Consider the following 17,396-nt stretch of genomic DNA (forward strand, 5'->3'; position numbering starts at 1 on the left):
ATGATGTGGAGAAAAGGGAACCCTTGTGCATTGTTGGTGGGATTGCAAATTGGTACAGCCACTATGGAAAACAGTATGGAGGTCACTCAAAAAATTAAAAATAGAACTAGTTTATGACCCAGCAATGCCACTTCTGGGTTTTTCCAAAAATCCAAAACACTAATTCGAAAAGATATATGCACCCTTATGTTCATTTCAGCATTATTTACAATAGTCAAGATATGGAGGCAACCTAAGTGTCCATCAATAGACAAATGGATAAAGAAGACATGGTACATACCTATAATGCAATATTACTCAGTCACCAAAAAAGAATGGAAGTTTTACCATTTGCAGCAACATGGATGGACCTTGAGGGTATTATGCTAAGTGAAATGTCAGACCAAGAAAGACAAATACCATATGATCTCACTACGTGGAATCTAACGAATATAAATGAACAAACAGAAACAAACTCATACATACAGAGAACAAACTGATGGTTGCCAGATGTGAAGGGGTGGGGAGACTGGGTGAAAAAGGTGAAGGGATTAAGTATAAATTAGTAGTTACAAAATAGTTATGGGGATGTAAAGTATATCATAGGGAATATAGTCAATAATATTGTAATAACTATTTATGGTGCCAGGTGGGTACTAATCAGGAGGATCACTTCCTAAGTTATATAAACATCTAACCTTTATGCTGTGTGCTTAAAACTAAGTGAATGTCAACTGTAACTGAAAATAAAAACCCAACAAAGCTGGTTCTCTCTAAGCAAAAAAAAAAAAAAAAGACAGCCTCAAGACAGAAAACTTAGAAAATAACCACTCTACTCGATCCAAACACTGCAGAAAACAAGTGGCCCCAACAAACACCCACACCAGCAAACACCAATGAAGAGCTTGGAGTTCCCACCCATGTGAGGCTATAGAGGTGGCCCTCCCCTCTCTGCTGGAGTGGAATCAGAGGTGACCTGCTAAAACAGAAGGCTTAAGTCCCAGTCTCATAATACCCCAAATTTGTAGGTTTCAAGTAAATAATCACTTATCATACCAACTAGTTGTATGACTGTGAATTTCTCCCTTTATATACTTAGGTGCTCCTATGTTGGATGTGTAGTAGTTATTGTATCCTATTATCGTGTTGACCTCTTTATAAATATGTAATGTCCTTCTCTGCCTTTAAAACTTTTTTTGTTTTAATGTCTATTTTGTCTGATATGTTTTTAAGTAATTTTTATAGTTGTCCTCTTTTCTTGATCTCTTCCCTTGCTATTCTGACCATTGCCAGATTTTTTCAAGAAATAAAAACTTGAATTATGTATCTTTTGACAGCATGTATTGATCTATCATAACTGAAGAGGCTATCCAACCCTAGTAGAGATCTTAGATAAATAGCGCCTTAATCACACCATCAAGAACCTGGCAAGTGCTCTGCCATTACACTTGTCTCCATTACACTTTATTCGCTACCTCTGTAACCACGCCCTACACTTTCTTACCCTAATTGCCCCTCTGAATTCTCTTTGATCTCAACCAGCCGTTCTGCTAGTTCCCGCCTGCATCTGTTCTTTGAATTTACCAGGACTGCTGGTCAGTCTCCATCCGTTCTCCCCATCTCTTCTGGTTTCACTTTCTTCCCTACCTAGCTACTCTACTTTCATGTCAATATTCTTTACTTCCTTGCCTAGCAGAAACATCACAGATCACTCTGTCAGTTTTCTCAGTTCCTACATTCATTGGCTTAAAGACCTAAAAGTGAAAAACAAAACTAACATTCAGAAGAAAGCAGAGATACATATCTTTATGACATTGAGAAAGATTTCTTAAGACACAAAAAGCACAAACCATGAAGGATGTTGACTAGGCAATACAGAGTATGGGAAACCTATGTGGCCAATAAGTACAGAAAAAGATCTCTAATCTCAATAGCAATCAGAATAATACAAATTAAAAAACATCAAAATACGATTTCAAACCCATCAGATTGGCAGTAATCCAATAACATCAAATATTGGCAAGGATATGGGGCCAAAGGGACTGTTACATATTGGTGGGAGACTAAATTGGTACAAGCACTTTATTAGAAACAATTTTATAATATCTGAGTTACAAATGAAATGTAAATATCTGACATTCTAACAGTTCCACTTCTAGTGGTATTCCTAGAGAAGCCTTCACATATTTCACAAAAATATTTCAGTGCTATTTGCAATAGTGAAAGGTGAGAAAAATCCAGCTGTACTTCAGTAAGAAAAAGGCTGTATCTGTTTTCTTAAAAAGACAAAACCAAAGCAAATCTGACGCAGAGAACAAAATGTTAACATCAGTTCAACTTAGTGGTGGGTACTTGGTTATATTATTGTTTATAGTTGCCTCTGAAATACCACGTAATTAAGAATTTACGAATTGTGAAACAAAGTACATAATAAGCAATACTGTCCTTAACATTTACAGCAGGTTAATAATTACTTTAAGTATCTTATCCAAGTGACTTCAATTCACAAAATCAGTAATAATGATGCTGTTTATAAATAACCTGTCACCTAGAAACTATATTCCCATAAATTGCTTAACCCTGTAATGTTGACTCAAAATCCGGGAATGAAAAGGCAACAGAATAAACTCCTTTCTAGATCTGCTGTAATCTCATTAGCTACTTTTAATGTCATTAATTTTATGTACATTTACCACCAACAGAAAAGCAAATACCAAAAACATCCCGGAGTCTTGGAGGAATTTAAAGGGAGACCCATGTAATCCTGCAGCTCACCCTGCCTCTGCCCAAGACCACAACCCTTCCCGTTCCAGCCCCATGGACTCCAGGTTAAGAGTCCCTATATTACATACTATCAAAAGTTAGTAATCACAGTCAACATTTATAAAGTGCCTCCTATATGCTGAACACTGTTTCTAAGGACTTTTTTTTTAACTCACTTCAGCCTCACAAATACTGAGGGGTCAGTAGTATTCTTATTCAGATTTTTCAGATAAGTAAATTGAGGCATACCAGAGGGTAAGCAATTTGCCTCAAGTTAGCTAGTTAAGTAATGAAGCCAAGATTCAAATTCAGACAGCTTGGCTTCAGAACATACACCCTTAATCAAGAATGACTGTGCTTAACCAAATGGACAATTAGAAAAGGTTTACAGGAAAACAACCTGAAAGTTACAAACAAGCATTTTTAAAAATAAGATTGAAAGAAAAAAAGGATAGAACCACAGTCTCCAAAGCATTTTCTGTTTCTTTTATTCCTTGCCAAACATTTAAAAGAACTATTGTGATATTCTATTTCTTTCTTGGGAAATTAATTCCATTTTGCATTGCTCCTGCCTTTAAGATGAAGGATTCCTTGTAATATAACAATCAGTGCACTCTTTCTTTTAACTTCTTTATTAAGTTGGTTGCATAAGATATACATTCTCATACTGACAATTCTTGTCATGAACAAAATCAACACAAATAAGGCACTAGCAAGATGTGCTTCACATACAATCATGTGGTTAAGAGTAGGATATCTGGCTCTGTACAAAACATTAGAAAGCTAAATGTGAATAAGCCCTGTACTCAGAACATGCCTAATGTGTGTGCAAAGACAGTACACCCATAATAAAGCTCACTTAGGTTCCCAGTTTATGATGCATAATTCCTTAATCATCCATTTGTGAAATAAAAATGAACATTAAAAAACATGAAATCCGAATCTCATTTATTTTCACAATATCAATGCTAAACTCAAAATAGCAACTTCATTGAATCGAAGTGTCAAATGTTTCAAAAATAAAATGCAATCTTAATTTTTTTAAACTTTCTGAATAGGGTCTGCAAAAAAAAAGGTGGATTATATTTTACTCTACTTGCAAGGAGACTTAGGTCTCAGCCGGCACTTCAGTGGTAAGACCAACAAAGGACAGCAAACAACTATCACTAAGAGTAATGCCCGTACATATCAAAACATCTAATTGAACATGTTCTTTCTACTTACACAGCAAGTCTATTCAACAACCAGCATAATGGAAGCTGGTCATGAGACAGAATTTCTAAATTTACTATACATCTATCAGAATTTTTTAACCCTGCTCCCAAAACAACTTTAGCACACCGATTAAGTACTACTGTAGGCCATTTAGAAAAACAGAAATAAAACATACACCCAGTCTTTGCCATTAAAAATTTTTCATAACATATAAATAATGTTCAGATATAAATTCTGAGCTCAATGTTTTTTCTAAATATGATTTATGTAATCAAGGCTTTCTTAAAGACAGGTTTTAGGTATATGATCTGTACAAACTTACAGAAGTGTATATTCCAAATAGAGATTTTCTTCCTATTATGATATGACAATATAACTCTTTTCTGAGTGATAATATATGTTAAGGCTTAAGGTGTAAACACTTTGGAAGGCAAACAACTTAGTGAAGAAATGACCATTCATTTAAAAATGTGTATCATCTCATAATAGGCCCCTGAATTTTCAAATTTACATGTGAGAATACATTTACATCTTAAATTTCCCAGAAAGGCACAGGCTTTATGTAAAAAAGCAGCAAAATTTTAAACCCACCAATTTACTGAAAAAAACATTACTTTTATTAGAAACAAATAATGCTTCTCAAGATGTTGGCAACAAGTCATAGTATAGATGTATTTCATACAGCGGACTTCTCCCTTTAATTACATTCCGGTAGGAGGTGGAAGACCTCCTTGGGTGTGGGAAGCAGAAGTATTCGATGGACTGTGTAAGCTGGTCTCCTTGTACACAAACCATGCATTTCCTCCCCAAAGTATCATATTCAGAAAGCCGAAGATCTAAGAAACAGAAAAATGAACACGACAATATCTACTTAAAAATTCAGACCCATCTTCGTTTTTCTTTAAATATTTAACATTTCCAGACACTATACTATTATTTCATTTCAAGTTTAAACTACAGAAGTGAAGTAAAAAGGGAAGATTTTACATTTCAATGCCAAATTTGGGTACATAATGACTTATTCCCAATGAAATAAAACTAAATGTCTAAACTTGTAACATATAAAATCATAACTAAAAGAAATCTTGTTTTTGCATGCATCCCAAAAGATGGGATTAAATTTGAGAAAGTAACTAAAACCCTCATTTTAAACTGCCTTGTATCTTTTCCTATCTCCCTACTTCATCCCTCCACTACCTTTTTTCCTGCTCCAACAGCTGCAACCAGGAGAGAAAAGGAGTCAGAAGAACTTTATTGCACATCTAAAAGAAATCAGTCTTCTCAGGTATGAATCTGACAAGACGCAAGTCTCAGAGATGAATCAACTGAAGCTACACTGTTTTCATGGTTTTGTATTTGAAATATATTCTTATATTTTATAAATATAAGAATGAAAGTGACAATAAAGAAAGAATGGGGTAAGAAGCTTGATAGTACTATCATATCACTGAAGGCCAAATGCTTTATAGCCTTTTGTATATCTGCATATAATGACGACATTTCTGAAACTGTCCATCTCAGATATTTTCAATATAAATGCAAAAAAAGCGCAACTTTTCAATTACAATTACAAAGTTATAAAGCAAATATTTGGCCAAACTGCTGTATAAGGCAGTGCTGACTTCATCTACCGGAAAAATAACTTTCTTGAAAAGACATGAGACCTCCCTAAACATAATATCCTCAGTATATTGTTATATATTTAATAATGTTTATCTGCTTTTTGGTAAAATAGTGGACTAACATAAATTTATATAGACCTAAGTTTTTTGGTGATTTAAGAAACCATATAAGTATAATGGAAAGACTCAGAGAAAGTCAGATTACAGAAAGGGCTCTAAAGTCAGGTCTGGTTCAAACCTGGGCTTGCCAGCTTACTAGTTGTCAACTTTGGCAAATTAATACGAACTCCATTTTTTCCCAATTGTAAAATGAAGATGGTAATACCACCCCCACATTCCTCTTAGGATTTTCAGATAACTAACATATAAGTGCAATGGCTTTAGTGGAATGCCTGGCATAGAATCTTAATAAATGTTAGTGACTATTATTAGTGCCTTTCAGGTAAAAGTCTCGCCCAGTCAATTTTAATAAAAAGAAGACTCAATTATGATCTTGTTCAAACTTGTTTCCTAATTTTCTTAATAAACTTTTCTTCGTTGTTATAAAGGTAAAGACTATAGTAAAAATAAAAACATATTCATCTAGAGATTATTAAAAGCTATTGTTTTCTTAAATTACTAATAAGGTTTTTCTAATAAGTGAAATAAAATATTTTATAAATACTGCATACATACCACAGATACATTTAGGGATCCCATACTAGTCACAGAGACAAAAGAACACGTCACTCCCTGTTTACAAGGCCCCAGCTCCTGGACGATATTGTGACCTGTGGCTACTTTAATGTCTGTAAGAGCTTTAGCCCAGGCTGAAGTGCTCACCAGCCACAAGAAAGTGACTACGAGAGTCACAACGAAGTCCTAGAGCAAAAACAAGTATGAGTTAATAAGGAACAGTTAAATGACTCTGGGTGCTGAGCACACAATGTGATAGATGATGTAGTATAGAACTGTACACTTGAAACCTATGTAATTTTGCTAACCATTGTCGCCCCAATAAATTTAATTAAAAATATTTATCATTGGCACCAAATAATAATAATAATAATAATAAAGTTAATGTAAAAATACTAAATTTTAATTCCATGATGAAGGAATTGAGATCATATTGAACCCTATGATACTGAGAAAGGACCTTCATGGTACACTTTATTAAAAAGGCCATAGTCAACATAGTAAACATTGCTCTGTAGTATTACTAGCCCAGTGATAATAGCTATAACACTAAAGTCACAGTCATCTCTTTAGGAGTCAAAGCTATTTACAATAGAAATCATACCTAAGCCATCCACTCCCCCAAGATAGACACTGCTATCACCAATAACCGTATCCCTCCATAATCTCTATTTCAATCATCCCACTTCCCAATATCACTTCTCTTTCCAGTTCCCTCCCTTTGGCACCCCAGCCTCAAAAATCTGATCTTATCACTTTTTTCTTTTTTTTACTGTCTCCCAACCTCACTTACGCTCTCATTTCCCTCCTTAATTACATTCTAAGGTCCTTCATTATAACCCCTTGCACATACTCTCAACTCCCTTCCTCGTCTCCTGCTTTCTCATATTGTTCTGACAAAACTCTAACTTTAACTAAAGCTAATTCTCTGTAATACAGGTAATGACATGGTGAAAAGCACCCATCCAGCAAGACTTGTCTTTTTAAATTCATGATCAAGGAATTTTAAGAATGTTCATTATAAGAAAAGACAAAAAAAATCTCTTAAGTTATCTTATCACTAGTAATTTTCTACTAAAGTCTTTCCAACTTATTACATTTCCAAGAATAGAACTGTTTTTTTAATATTTTAGATAGATTCTTAACTGAATTAGTAAGATAAAGAAAGGAAAAAAACATTTATTCTCCTTAATCTATTCTACTGGGAAACTAAAATTCTATCCACTAGTATTGCTATAAAAAATCTAAAAGGGGCTGGCCGATTGGCTCAGTTGGTTAAGAGCTTGCCCAAGAGTGAGAGCTCTGAACAACAGGATCGCCAGTTTGATTCCCACATGGGTCAGTGACGCTGTGCTCCGAGCTGAGCTGCCAACAGGTGGCAGGATGGGTCAGCTGGTGAGAGCACGTGTTCCTAACAAGACTGCCTGTTCGATGGTGGGCTATGCCCGCCGGCAACTAAGACTGAACACGGCACCTTGAGCTGAGCGGCCGCTCTTAAAAAAAACAAAATAAAATAACACTTTCTTTTTTTTTTAAGATTTATTGGGGAATTGGGGAAGGGAAACATTGTGTTTTTCCAGGACCCATCAGCTCTAAGTCACGTTGTCCTTCAATCTTAACTGTGGAGGGTGCAAGCTCAGCTCCAAGTCCAGTTGCTGCTTTCAATCTAGTTGGGGGGGAGGGAGCAGCGCAGCCCACCATCCCCTGCGGGAGTCGAACTGGCAACCTTGTTGTTAAGAGCACGTGCTTTAACCAACTAAGACATCCAGCCACCCCATCTAACACATTTTTAAGGATTGCATTTGTGTAATATGAAGTATAAGGCCCACCTTGTTTGGGCCTCATCTAAATGAATGACCAAAGTAGGAAAAATGAAAAATTTGTATCTTTTAATGTTATGTATTCTGAGCATTCGGGTATAATCAAGGCTATCAGTTTGTACACAAGTGCAGAATAACTCTGTCCAAGTTCAGAAATAGTTCTGGAACTTATCACAGAAGTGTTCTGCTTTTAAAATAAATCTGATTAGTTTTTAATTACTTTTGCCAATGAGCTTTTAGCTATTTATTTAGGATAAACAGCAGTGACCACTTATGAGATACAGAAAGTGTGCTATATATAGCTTGTCTACCTGGTCAAGATGACATTGAATAAATGTCTTGTGATTTCAGAACCAAAAACCATATGATTAATTTTACAAACATGCATTTTGCATTTGAGCTCACCACTGTTACTGGTCCTCTTAAAAAAAAGTAAATCAAAGAGAAAAGGACAGAAACATTACAGCTTAAAATTTTTGCATTGAGGGAGTACTCTCCTTTTTGCTGTTGTACTCTGCTGTACTTTCTTGCGGTGGTAGACATTTCCTAAACACTTGCTAAAAATACAACGCCTTCTGGAGAATGGATAAATAGTATGAGGTTATCACATGTTAAACAAGTTCTCTCTGGGCTAAAGTTCATAGCTTTGACCAATGTATGTCAAATCCTCTGAATTTGCAGGTTTCTTCCTTCCAAATTCCTAATTAAACAACACACTGTTTTTTCTCTTTTTTGATTATTCTCTTTAAATCTACTTTGCTTAAGGAGTGACATTCCTGTATTTCAAAAGTAGGTACTTTTCTGAAAATGATGCAAAGGGTAACCTTAGGGTGAGGGAGGTAGGGGAAATGTGGGCCTCTGAACAGTCTTTGTCCTACTCAGAACTCTAGGTAAGCTACACCACGCACACCTGCAGCGCACAACCTACAGTGGCCTCTGGCAGCCCTCCTGCTCCTACCAATAATCAAAATATGATTCCTAACAGATTAAGACATGGTACTTCTGATTATCCACGTGGCCTAAAACCCTTAAGTTCCTGCTACTTAACCCAAAAAAGTGGTACATTTACTTACAAAAGAAACTCAAGTTGATTTAAAATGTGAAAATTGAAATGTTCCTAGAAATACCTTATCAGAGAATTGAGAACACTGCTAAAATAAAAGCATGTCCTCATTAACAAACAGTACTTTTTAAAAAATCAATATCATATTTGGCTATATTTAAAAATGTGGGTATCTCAAGAAAACTCTTTTTACATTTATATGGTTAAATTAAATGCAGAATTCAAAGGCTGGCCGAACGGATCAAGAGTTGGTTAAGAGCTCGCTCAAGAGTGTGAGCTCTGAGCAACAGTGGTTTGATGCCTGGCCCGAGCTGAGCTGCCAATAGGTGGCAGGATGGCTCAGCTAAAAAAAAAAAAGGCAGAATTCAAAAATTTAGAAGCTGGACTTTTTTTTTAAAAGAAAGCCTTTATGTTCTTTTTTGTTGTTGTAATTACTTTATTGGGGAACAGTATGTTTTTCCAGGACCCATCAGCTTCAAGTCAAGTAGTTGTCTTCAATCTAGTTGTGGAGGGTGCAAATCAGTGGCCCATGTTGGGATCGAACCGGCGACCCTGGTGTTATGAGCACTGCGCTCTAACCAACTGAGCTAACCAGCTGCCCTAAAGCTAAACTTTTGCAGACAAGAAGCATCCATTATATATTATATCAATAAAAAAACCACTTAAGAAACTAATTCTGTATTCTTTCTGAATGACCACTAACTGATTACTCTTGAGGTGAAAAATCACTTTTGACTTTCTGAATAATGCAACTATATCAGTTATATAGTTTTATTAGACAAGAAAAACCCTCTACAAAACATAGATTTGAATGCTACTTTTTTAAAAAGTATAGTAATTTTAAAGCTTACTAAATCAAATGAGAAATAAAAAGCTCATTGCTAAATTTAACTTAAAAATTTGTTGATATAATGACAAAATGGCAATAAATATCTTCATTTAGAATTTTAATTATAAATAATTTTAACAAAATATAGTATCTGATCATCACAGTTCCTTTTAAAACAAGGCTTGAAAAGTCTGTAGAAGTTATAGGTTCATAATGTCATTTCTGTTGATTAAGCACTGAAAATTAAATAGTTGATGTCTGTTTTTTTGAAAGACACCTAACAACCAAGAAGTGTTTTATAAAGATGTCAGGTTTAAGACTCTCTTCTTAGATATAAGAAACGAACTATGAAGACAAAAGATTGTTTTATTCCTTACTTACCGTCGTTTGCATTCTTATGATCCAGGCAGCAAAATTAAAAATAAATAAGTAAATAAATAAAACCTGTTATCTTACTTGCTAATTTTTCATACTTAAATAGCCTTCCCTTTAAAGTAACTTGACAAATAATTAGCATATTCAGTATTTTCTCAAGATATAAATGACTAGTATCCCCAAAACACCTCTGTTCTCTCAAGTCAGTAAGACTACCACTGACTTTGTCCTCATTCTTTTTTGGTGGAGGTCCAGCTTCAAATCAGGACTTACCTTTGGATCTGCCACCAAGAATCCAGGGCAGATTCTACTAACTAAATATCAGAGATTATTTTTATTTTTAGCTCAGCAGATTGAAACCAAAAAGTGTTAGGACTTCAAATCCAAATCCTTTGTTGCCATCTCGAAGTTTCAAAAATAGCTCATGAATGCCACTAATGCTGAATTCTGTAACTGTTATAGAATTATCTGGGTCAGATTTTAAATTTAAAAAAAAATGAAGACCAGGAGTTGGCAAACTTTTCCTGGGAAGGGCTAGATGTAAATATTTGTGATCTCTATCACAACTAACTCTGCCACTGTAGCATGAAAGCAGTCATAGACAATCCGTAAATGGTTAGGTATGGTTGTGTTCCCAAAAAAATTTATTTAAAAAAGAAAAGAATGAATTAGATTTGGCTTGTGGGCTATAGTTTGCTGATTCCTGATATAGACTACTCAGCTCAATAAGACAATGTAGAGGCATAAAGTGGGCCTTTGGGAAAAGAGGAAAAAGGTAAGAAGTAGGAATACAAATTATGAGATTACTACTATGGTCAGCAATTCCTCAAATCAAAGGCATTATTTTCTACTTAAGTTCTCTGCTACTTGTAGCCTACTACGCTCTATCACATATTTGAGTTTTTCCCAGGTTAAAATAGTTAGAAATAAACCTCTGCACTCTTTAGACTGCAGAAAAAGCGCTGCAAACAGGTTAAAAGCATTGGCTTAAACATGACAACAGGACAAAGCTCAACCTCATGGCAAGCAAAGGTCACAATATGTCGAGCTGGCTTACGCCAAGAATTTTTATTTCCAGTGGAAGAAAATCCATATTCAACTTCAAATATAATGTACACTTATACAAACGATTTTTGTATAAAAAGAAAGTGATTACTTACAACCATGGGAAGTTTGCGATTATCCCGATACAGGTTTGTGTAACCAACATAGAGCAGAAGAGCAGCAATGCAGTACAGGAAGACAAAGACTGCAAACGTCACGTAGAATTGCGCAGAGGAAGAGTAATCACCAATAAGGACTTGAGTTTTCCAGTCAATACCACACACATTTACATCTGGAAGTGCCTTAAACGATGCTTGATTCAACCTATTAAAAAAAGGCTCAAATAAATGTATGAATTACCTGGACTCTCCCAACAGAGACATAGGCAGAATACTGAAATGACATTTCAAACAACACTCCCCAAATATATTAAAAAAATTTTCCTTTTGAAAAAAAGGGGGAAAACTCAAATATTTGAGCAAATTAAAAGTTTCCTAAGATATATACAGAAAATATACCTGGTAATTGATTTATGATAGATTGAATGAAATACTTTCAAACCCAGATACTATCTTCCTGCAGTAAAAATCTAGCAAATTAAGAGGGCCGATACAAAACCGTTTACAATTTAAGACATGATAATCCATTTTAGGAGACAGAGTCTGTGACTAGAACCGAAAAAGCAATTATGATTCACATTTTAACTCTGGATTAATTAGGGGCTAACTTCACATTTTCTTTAATTTTCCCTATCTGTAAATCACAAGAGCATTTATCACTCAAGAGGCAGTAACAGTTCCTTGTAAAGGAACTTTATAAGGGAAGAGTTGGGAGATGGTGAGGCAATGATACCAAGCACTACCCATCTGACATATCTTTAATGTGTAAGATTGTACTTAATCATCAGAACAACCTTAAAAGGTAATATTTCCAATTTACTAAACAGAAAAACTGAGTCCTAGAAAGGACAAATAAGTAGTTAGTAAGTGGAAGAAGATTCATACCCTGGCTGAAACATAGAACACATTCAATAAACTATTCAATGAATACTAAAGTCAAACAAAAATTCACAAACAAAATATTCATTTTACTTTGAATATTTTGTTTGAGAGTAAAAAAATAAAGCTTTATGCTAGTGAAAGAAGCACAGGAACTCTTCACTTCATATATAAACACATGTCCTAAAACTATATAAAGAATATTACTGTTTACTAATGGCAAACACATGAGAAATTTGGGTTTTTCTAAGTAGCATTTGTTCCCAAATCATGGCTTCTCACTCTACGGTGATGGAGTGGTCTCTGTTTTGCTTTGTTTTAAAATTTCTAACCCACTGTGGGATGACAGAATAAAGATGTCAAGGCAATGTCATATAAAAGTTTCTAAATGTGTACTCTCATTTTCCATACTTATTTCATCATAGACCAGGAAAACAGTTTGTAGACAGGCACTGGTCTATGTACCACAGTTTGAGTAGCAGTGATCACTATTTACAAATGAGGATGCCATTTAAAATTTTCTACCCCGCCCCCCAAGATTAAAAAATTCCTGGAAATGGCTGAATATGAGAGTAAAAGGAGTCGTTAAACCATAAAAGCAAGTAACTCACCTGAATGGATATCCAAAAGAAGCTGTAATCGTTTTATTTTCATGACTTTTAGGACAACTCACTAGAATTTCTGTGTTGCCCCTAAAACCTCCACAGGTGGCAAAAGCAAAGATAGAAGCAATCTACACAAAGTGAAACCAAAAAAGGGGGAGGGGCATTAGTATTACTGTACCCAAAACATGAGTCCTTAAAACGTTAAATATTGGTTATTAAAAACTAGCTCACTAACTATAGAAATATATAACGTTATAGAAAATATAAATTCTTATTACAAATTAAACATAGACGGTGAAAAACATTTAAAAGTTTACTTGCAACTCTCAACAAACATGGTTTTATTTTTCCCTGAATATAGAAATTAGTATACCAGCCAATACAAAAATTCATTTGCTCACAGTATCTACTAAATATTAGCCTGAAATTCAGAGAACGTCTTATCTATTACTATTAAAATCAAAAGGGGTGAATTGGAGGTATTCTTATTTAAAACACAAGGGTAACTGTAAAGCCAAGAGACTGTATGCAAAGAGATGCTATTTCATGAGCTTAGTAAAAGGTCTCATTGCAGGTACTCCAGGTCTCAAAAAGTAGTTGGAAATTTGTTTTCCTGATCATGCATATGCTTCAGAAAATGTAATGATGCTCTTTCAAATGCTTTCCTTAACAGGAAATAACTGGAAGCATCCTAAATGTTGACAGGAAACCAAATAAGCTATAATTCATTCATACAATGAAACATTATGCAGTCATTAAAATGTTAGGGACTATCTAATGATACAGAAAAATATTCATTAAATATAAAGTTTGTTTAAACAATCCATTGTGTATGTGTCTACATCTATGCATTCATACACAACAAAAACTAGAAAGGTTATGCATCAAAATGTTAACAGTGGTCACCTTTGAACAGAAGATGAAAGATAATTCCTTTTTCTAATTGTATATTATCAATTTTCTACAAAACAAAAAACCCAGATATGGTGGTGTGACCAAGAGGTCAATCCTTCAGCAGATGCTGATGGCTCTATTTAAAAATGTCTGTCTGGGGTCAGCTGAGTGGCTCAGTTTGTTAAGAGCGCGAGCTCTTAGCAACATTGCTGGTTCGACACCCATATGGGATGGTGGGTTGCCATCCACAACTAAGATTGAACACGGCACCTTGAGCTGAGCAGCGGCAGCTCCGACGGGCAGCCAGATGGCTCAGTGTGCAACACGGTTGCGGGATCGATTCCCACATGGGATGAACTATGCTCCCCTCCTCCCCTGCAACTAGATTGAAAGCGGTGACTGGACTTGAAACTGAGCTTGCGCCCTCCGCTAAGACTGAAGGACAGCAACTTGACTTGGAGCTGATGGGTCCTGGAAAAACACAATGTTCCCCCCAAAACAATCTTTAAAAAAAAAATGTATTTGGAATCTTGATCACTTCTTACCACCACCATCAAAACCACCATTGCCTCTTGCCTGGATTATACATTAATAGCCTTCTAAACTGATTCTCCTGTTTCTGTCCTTGCTCCTCCCTGCTTCAATCTATTATCAATGTATCAGCCAGAGTCATCTTTTTTAAAATATAAGGCAGAAAATTTTATCCTCTGCTCAAACCTCTCCAATACCTTCTTAGTTCTCTCTGAATAAAAACCAAAGTTCGTACAATTACAAGAGCCATTTCTCCCTTAGTATTTCTGACCTCATGTTGCTACTTTTTCCTTGCCAAATCTCTTTATACAAAATGGTCTCCTTGCTATTCCTTAAAGACACTGGATAAACTCCTCTTTCAGAGCCTCTGCAATGGCTATTCCCTCTGCCTGGAATAAAGTATTCTACCCTTATCCATGGTTTCAGTTACCCATGGTCAACTGTGGTAAAAAATATTAAATGAAAAATTCCAGAAAAAAGCAATTCATAAGTTTTAGATTGCATGCCATTCTGAGTACTGGATGAAATCTTGCACCATTCTCGCTCCGCCTGGGATGTGAATCCTCCCTTCTGTTCAGGGTATCTTCACTGTATCCACTAGCCACCCATTGGTCATTAATAGCCTTCTTGGTTATCAGACTGACTGTCAAGGAATCACAGGGACTGTGTTCAAGTAACCCTTATTTTCCTTAAGAATGGTCCCATAGCTCAGGAGTAATGATGCTGGGCAAGTTGGATATGCCAAAGAGAAGCCTTAAAGTGCTTGTTAGATATAGTCAGAAGGTTAATAGCAGCCTAAGGCTACGTCACAACACCTAGGTCATTCATCTCACTTCCATGTCATCACATGGGCACTGCATCATCTCACATCATCACAAGAAGGGTGAGCACAGTACAATAATATATTTCAAGAAACCACATTCACATAAATTACAATATATTGTTGTAATTGTTTTATTAGTTATTGTTGTTAATCTCTTACTGTGCTTAATTTATAAATTAAACCTTATCATAGGTGTGTATACATAAGAAAAAACAGAGCATATATAAGGTTCAATACTGTCTGTGCTTTCAGGCATCTACTGTGTGTCTTGGACTGTATCCCTGTGGATTAGGGGGAACACTGTACATAGTTCGCTTCCTACTTCACAGCTCCCTGTTACAATGACCTCACCACAGAGGCCTTTCCTTAACCACACTACATTAAGTAACAGTGTCCCCAATCCCACAGTACCTATTCCCTTTATGCTGTTCTAGTTTTCCTCCATTGTAACTACCACTGACAGTATTATTTGTCTGCTTTTCCCTAGAATGTAAATTCAAGGAGGGCGGGGCCTTTGTTTTACTTAAGGTCATACATATCCAGCAAACAGATAAAATTCGGCGCAGGTCTGGTATCAAAGCCGATACCATTGAACAGTGAGTGGTAAACACTAATCCAGGGCCTTGAATTCCGCCATAATCAGGATCATAACTATCATATTTTTTTCCGTGAAGAAGAGATACATGAAACGGAATCTGGTTACAGACATGAAGAGTCTGAGATGATGTCCGGCACATAGTTTGGAGTCTTCAGTTAAGAGTTAATAGGTTAAGATAGAAGAATGGATACTCTCTCAGCATAAATGTGCAAGTAAACGCAAAGTGAAAACGGAAGGTCAGGAAATAAATCTTGGGCGTGTACCCACATTTAAGATTAGAAAAAAGCGGAATATACAAATTGAACCAATGGAACAGAAGAGGTCAGAAATAGATTGGTGTGTATAGACAAATCATATCTCACAGAGTTGACACTATAGAGAGCCAAGGAAAGGAATGTGGTGGTTTTAAAGACATGTCTAAAAATTCTTTGATACTCCTTCCCTTAAGAGGTGGAGATTAATTTTCCTCCCATTAAGTGTGGACTGGACATAGTGACTGCTTCTATTGAATAGAACATGGTAGAAGGAATGAAATGTCCTTACTGAGAGTAGGTAATAAAGAGACTACAACTTCTGTCTTCCTTTATTACTCCCTTGAGCCACTAGTTCTGGGGGAAGCCAGCTGCCATGTTGGGAGGATACTCAGGTAACTCAGAGAGACTCACGTGGTGAGGAACCCAGCACTATTAGAAAGCAAGTGAGCGACCTTGGAAGTGTAAGGTCTGAGGCTTGCCAACAGCCATGTGAGTGAGCCAGAGGGCCTGAGATGCTGCAACCCCAGCCGACAACCTGACTGCAACCTTATGGGAGACCCTCAGCCAGAACCACTCAGCTAAGCTGCAGCCAGATTTCTGACCCACAGAAACTGTGAGATCATAAATGCCTATTACTTTAAATGCTAAGCATGAGGTAATTTGTTACGTAATAATAGATAACTAATACAAAGGACTGTTCAATAAATGGTCCAGATGGACTAAATACTTAAATGTAAAAAAGTGAGTCTTCAAAAATTTTAAAGACAATATAAAAGAAAATCTGTGACTACAGAAAAGGGAAGACTCTCTAAGATTTTTTAAAACCATAAACCATAAAAGCTTGTTAAATTCAATCACAGAAAGAATTTTTTAAAATTAAGTCAGCTTTTGAATGTAAAACAAGCTACAAATTGGGTGAAATTATTTGTAACAATGTCACAAAGGATTAGTGTCTACTAGTATATAATCTAAGAGAAATTCTTGCTCATGTGTATCACAATGTTCACAGTGACATTGTTTATAGAGTCAAAATACGGGGAAGCAATAGGAAAATGGATAAAATATGGCTGTATATATTCACAATGGGAAGTTATATAGCAATAAAGGTATATGAACTACAGCTTCTCACTATGATTAACATGGATTAATCATAGAAATCTAATGCTGAGTGAAAACAAGTTGCCTAAGACTACACAGAGTATGATGTAGTTTTTTTTTTTGTTTTTTTTTTAAAGATTTTTATTGGGGAATTGGGATGGGAACAGTGCTGGGGAATTGGGGGAAGGAGAACAGACAAGTTGCTGTCGT

At 35.7% G+C, this 17,396-nt stretch overlaps 1 protein-coding gene across 1 annotated transcript in view; it reads right to left on the reverse strand.

Moving 5' to 3' along the window:
* Nucleotides 1-1,770: 1,770 nt before the first annotated feature.
* Nucleotides 1,771-17,396, reverse strand: part of SYPL1 (synaptophysin like 1) — a 29,161-nt gene continuing 13,535 nt past the window's right edge. The window contains exons 2-5 of the mRNA XM_019660158.1: nucleotides 12,995-13,116; nucleotides 11,502-11,709; nucleotides 6,255-6,440; nucleotides 1,771-4,793 (exon numbers count right to left, since the gene is read on the reverse strand). Coding sequence (XP_019515703.1) covers nucleotides 4,659-4,793; nucleotides 6,255-6,440; nucleotides 11,502-11,709; nucleotides 12,995-13,116 — 651 coding nt within the window. The 3' untranslated portion in view covers nucleotides 1,771-4,658. The remainder of the gene's footprint in view (nucleotides 4,794-6,254; nucleotides 6,441-11,501; nucleotides 11,710-12,994; nucleotides 13,117-17,396) is intronic.

Source organism: Hipposideros armiger, unplaced genomic scaffold (assembly GCF_001890085.2).
Source record: "Hipposideros armiger isolate ML-2016 unplaced genomic scaffold, ASM189008v1 scaffold_312, whole genome shotgun sequence".
NCBI classification, from domain to species: domain Eukaryota; kingdom Metazoa; phylum Chordata; class Mammalia; order Chiroptera; family Hipposideridae; genus Hipposideros; species Hipposideros armiger.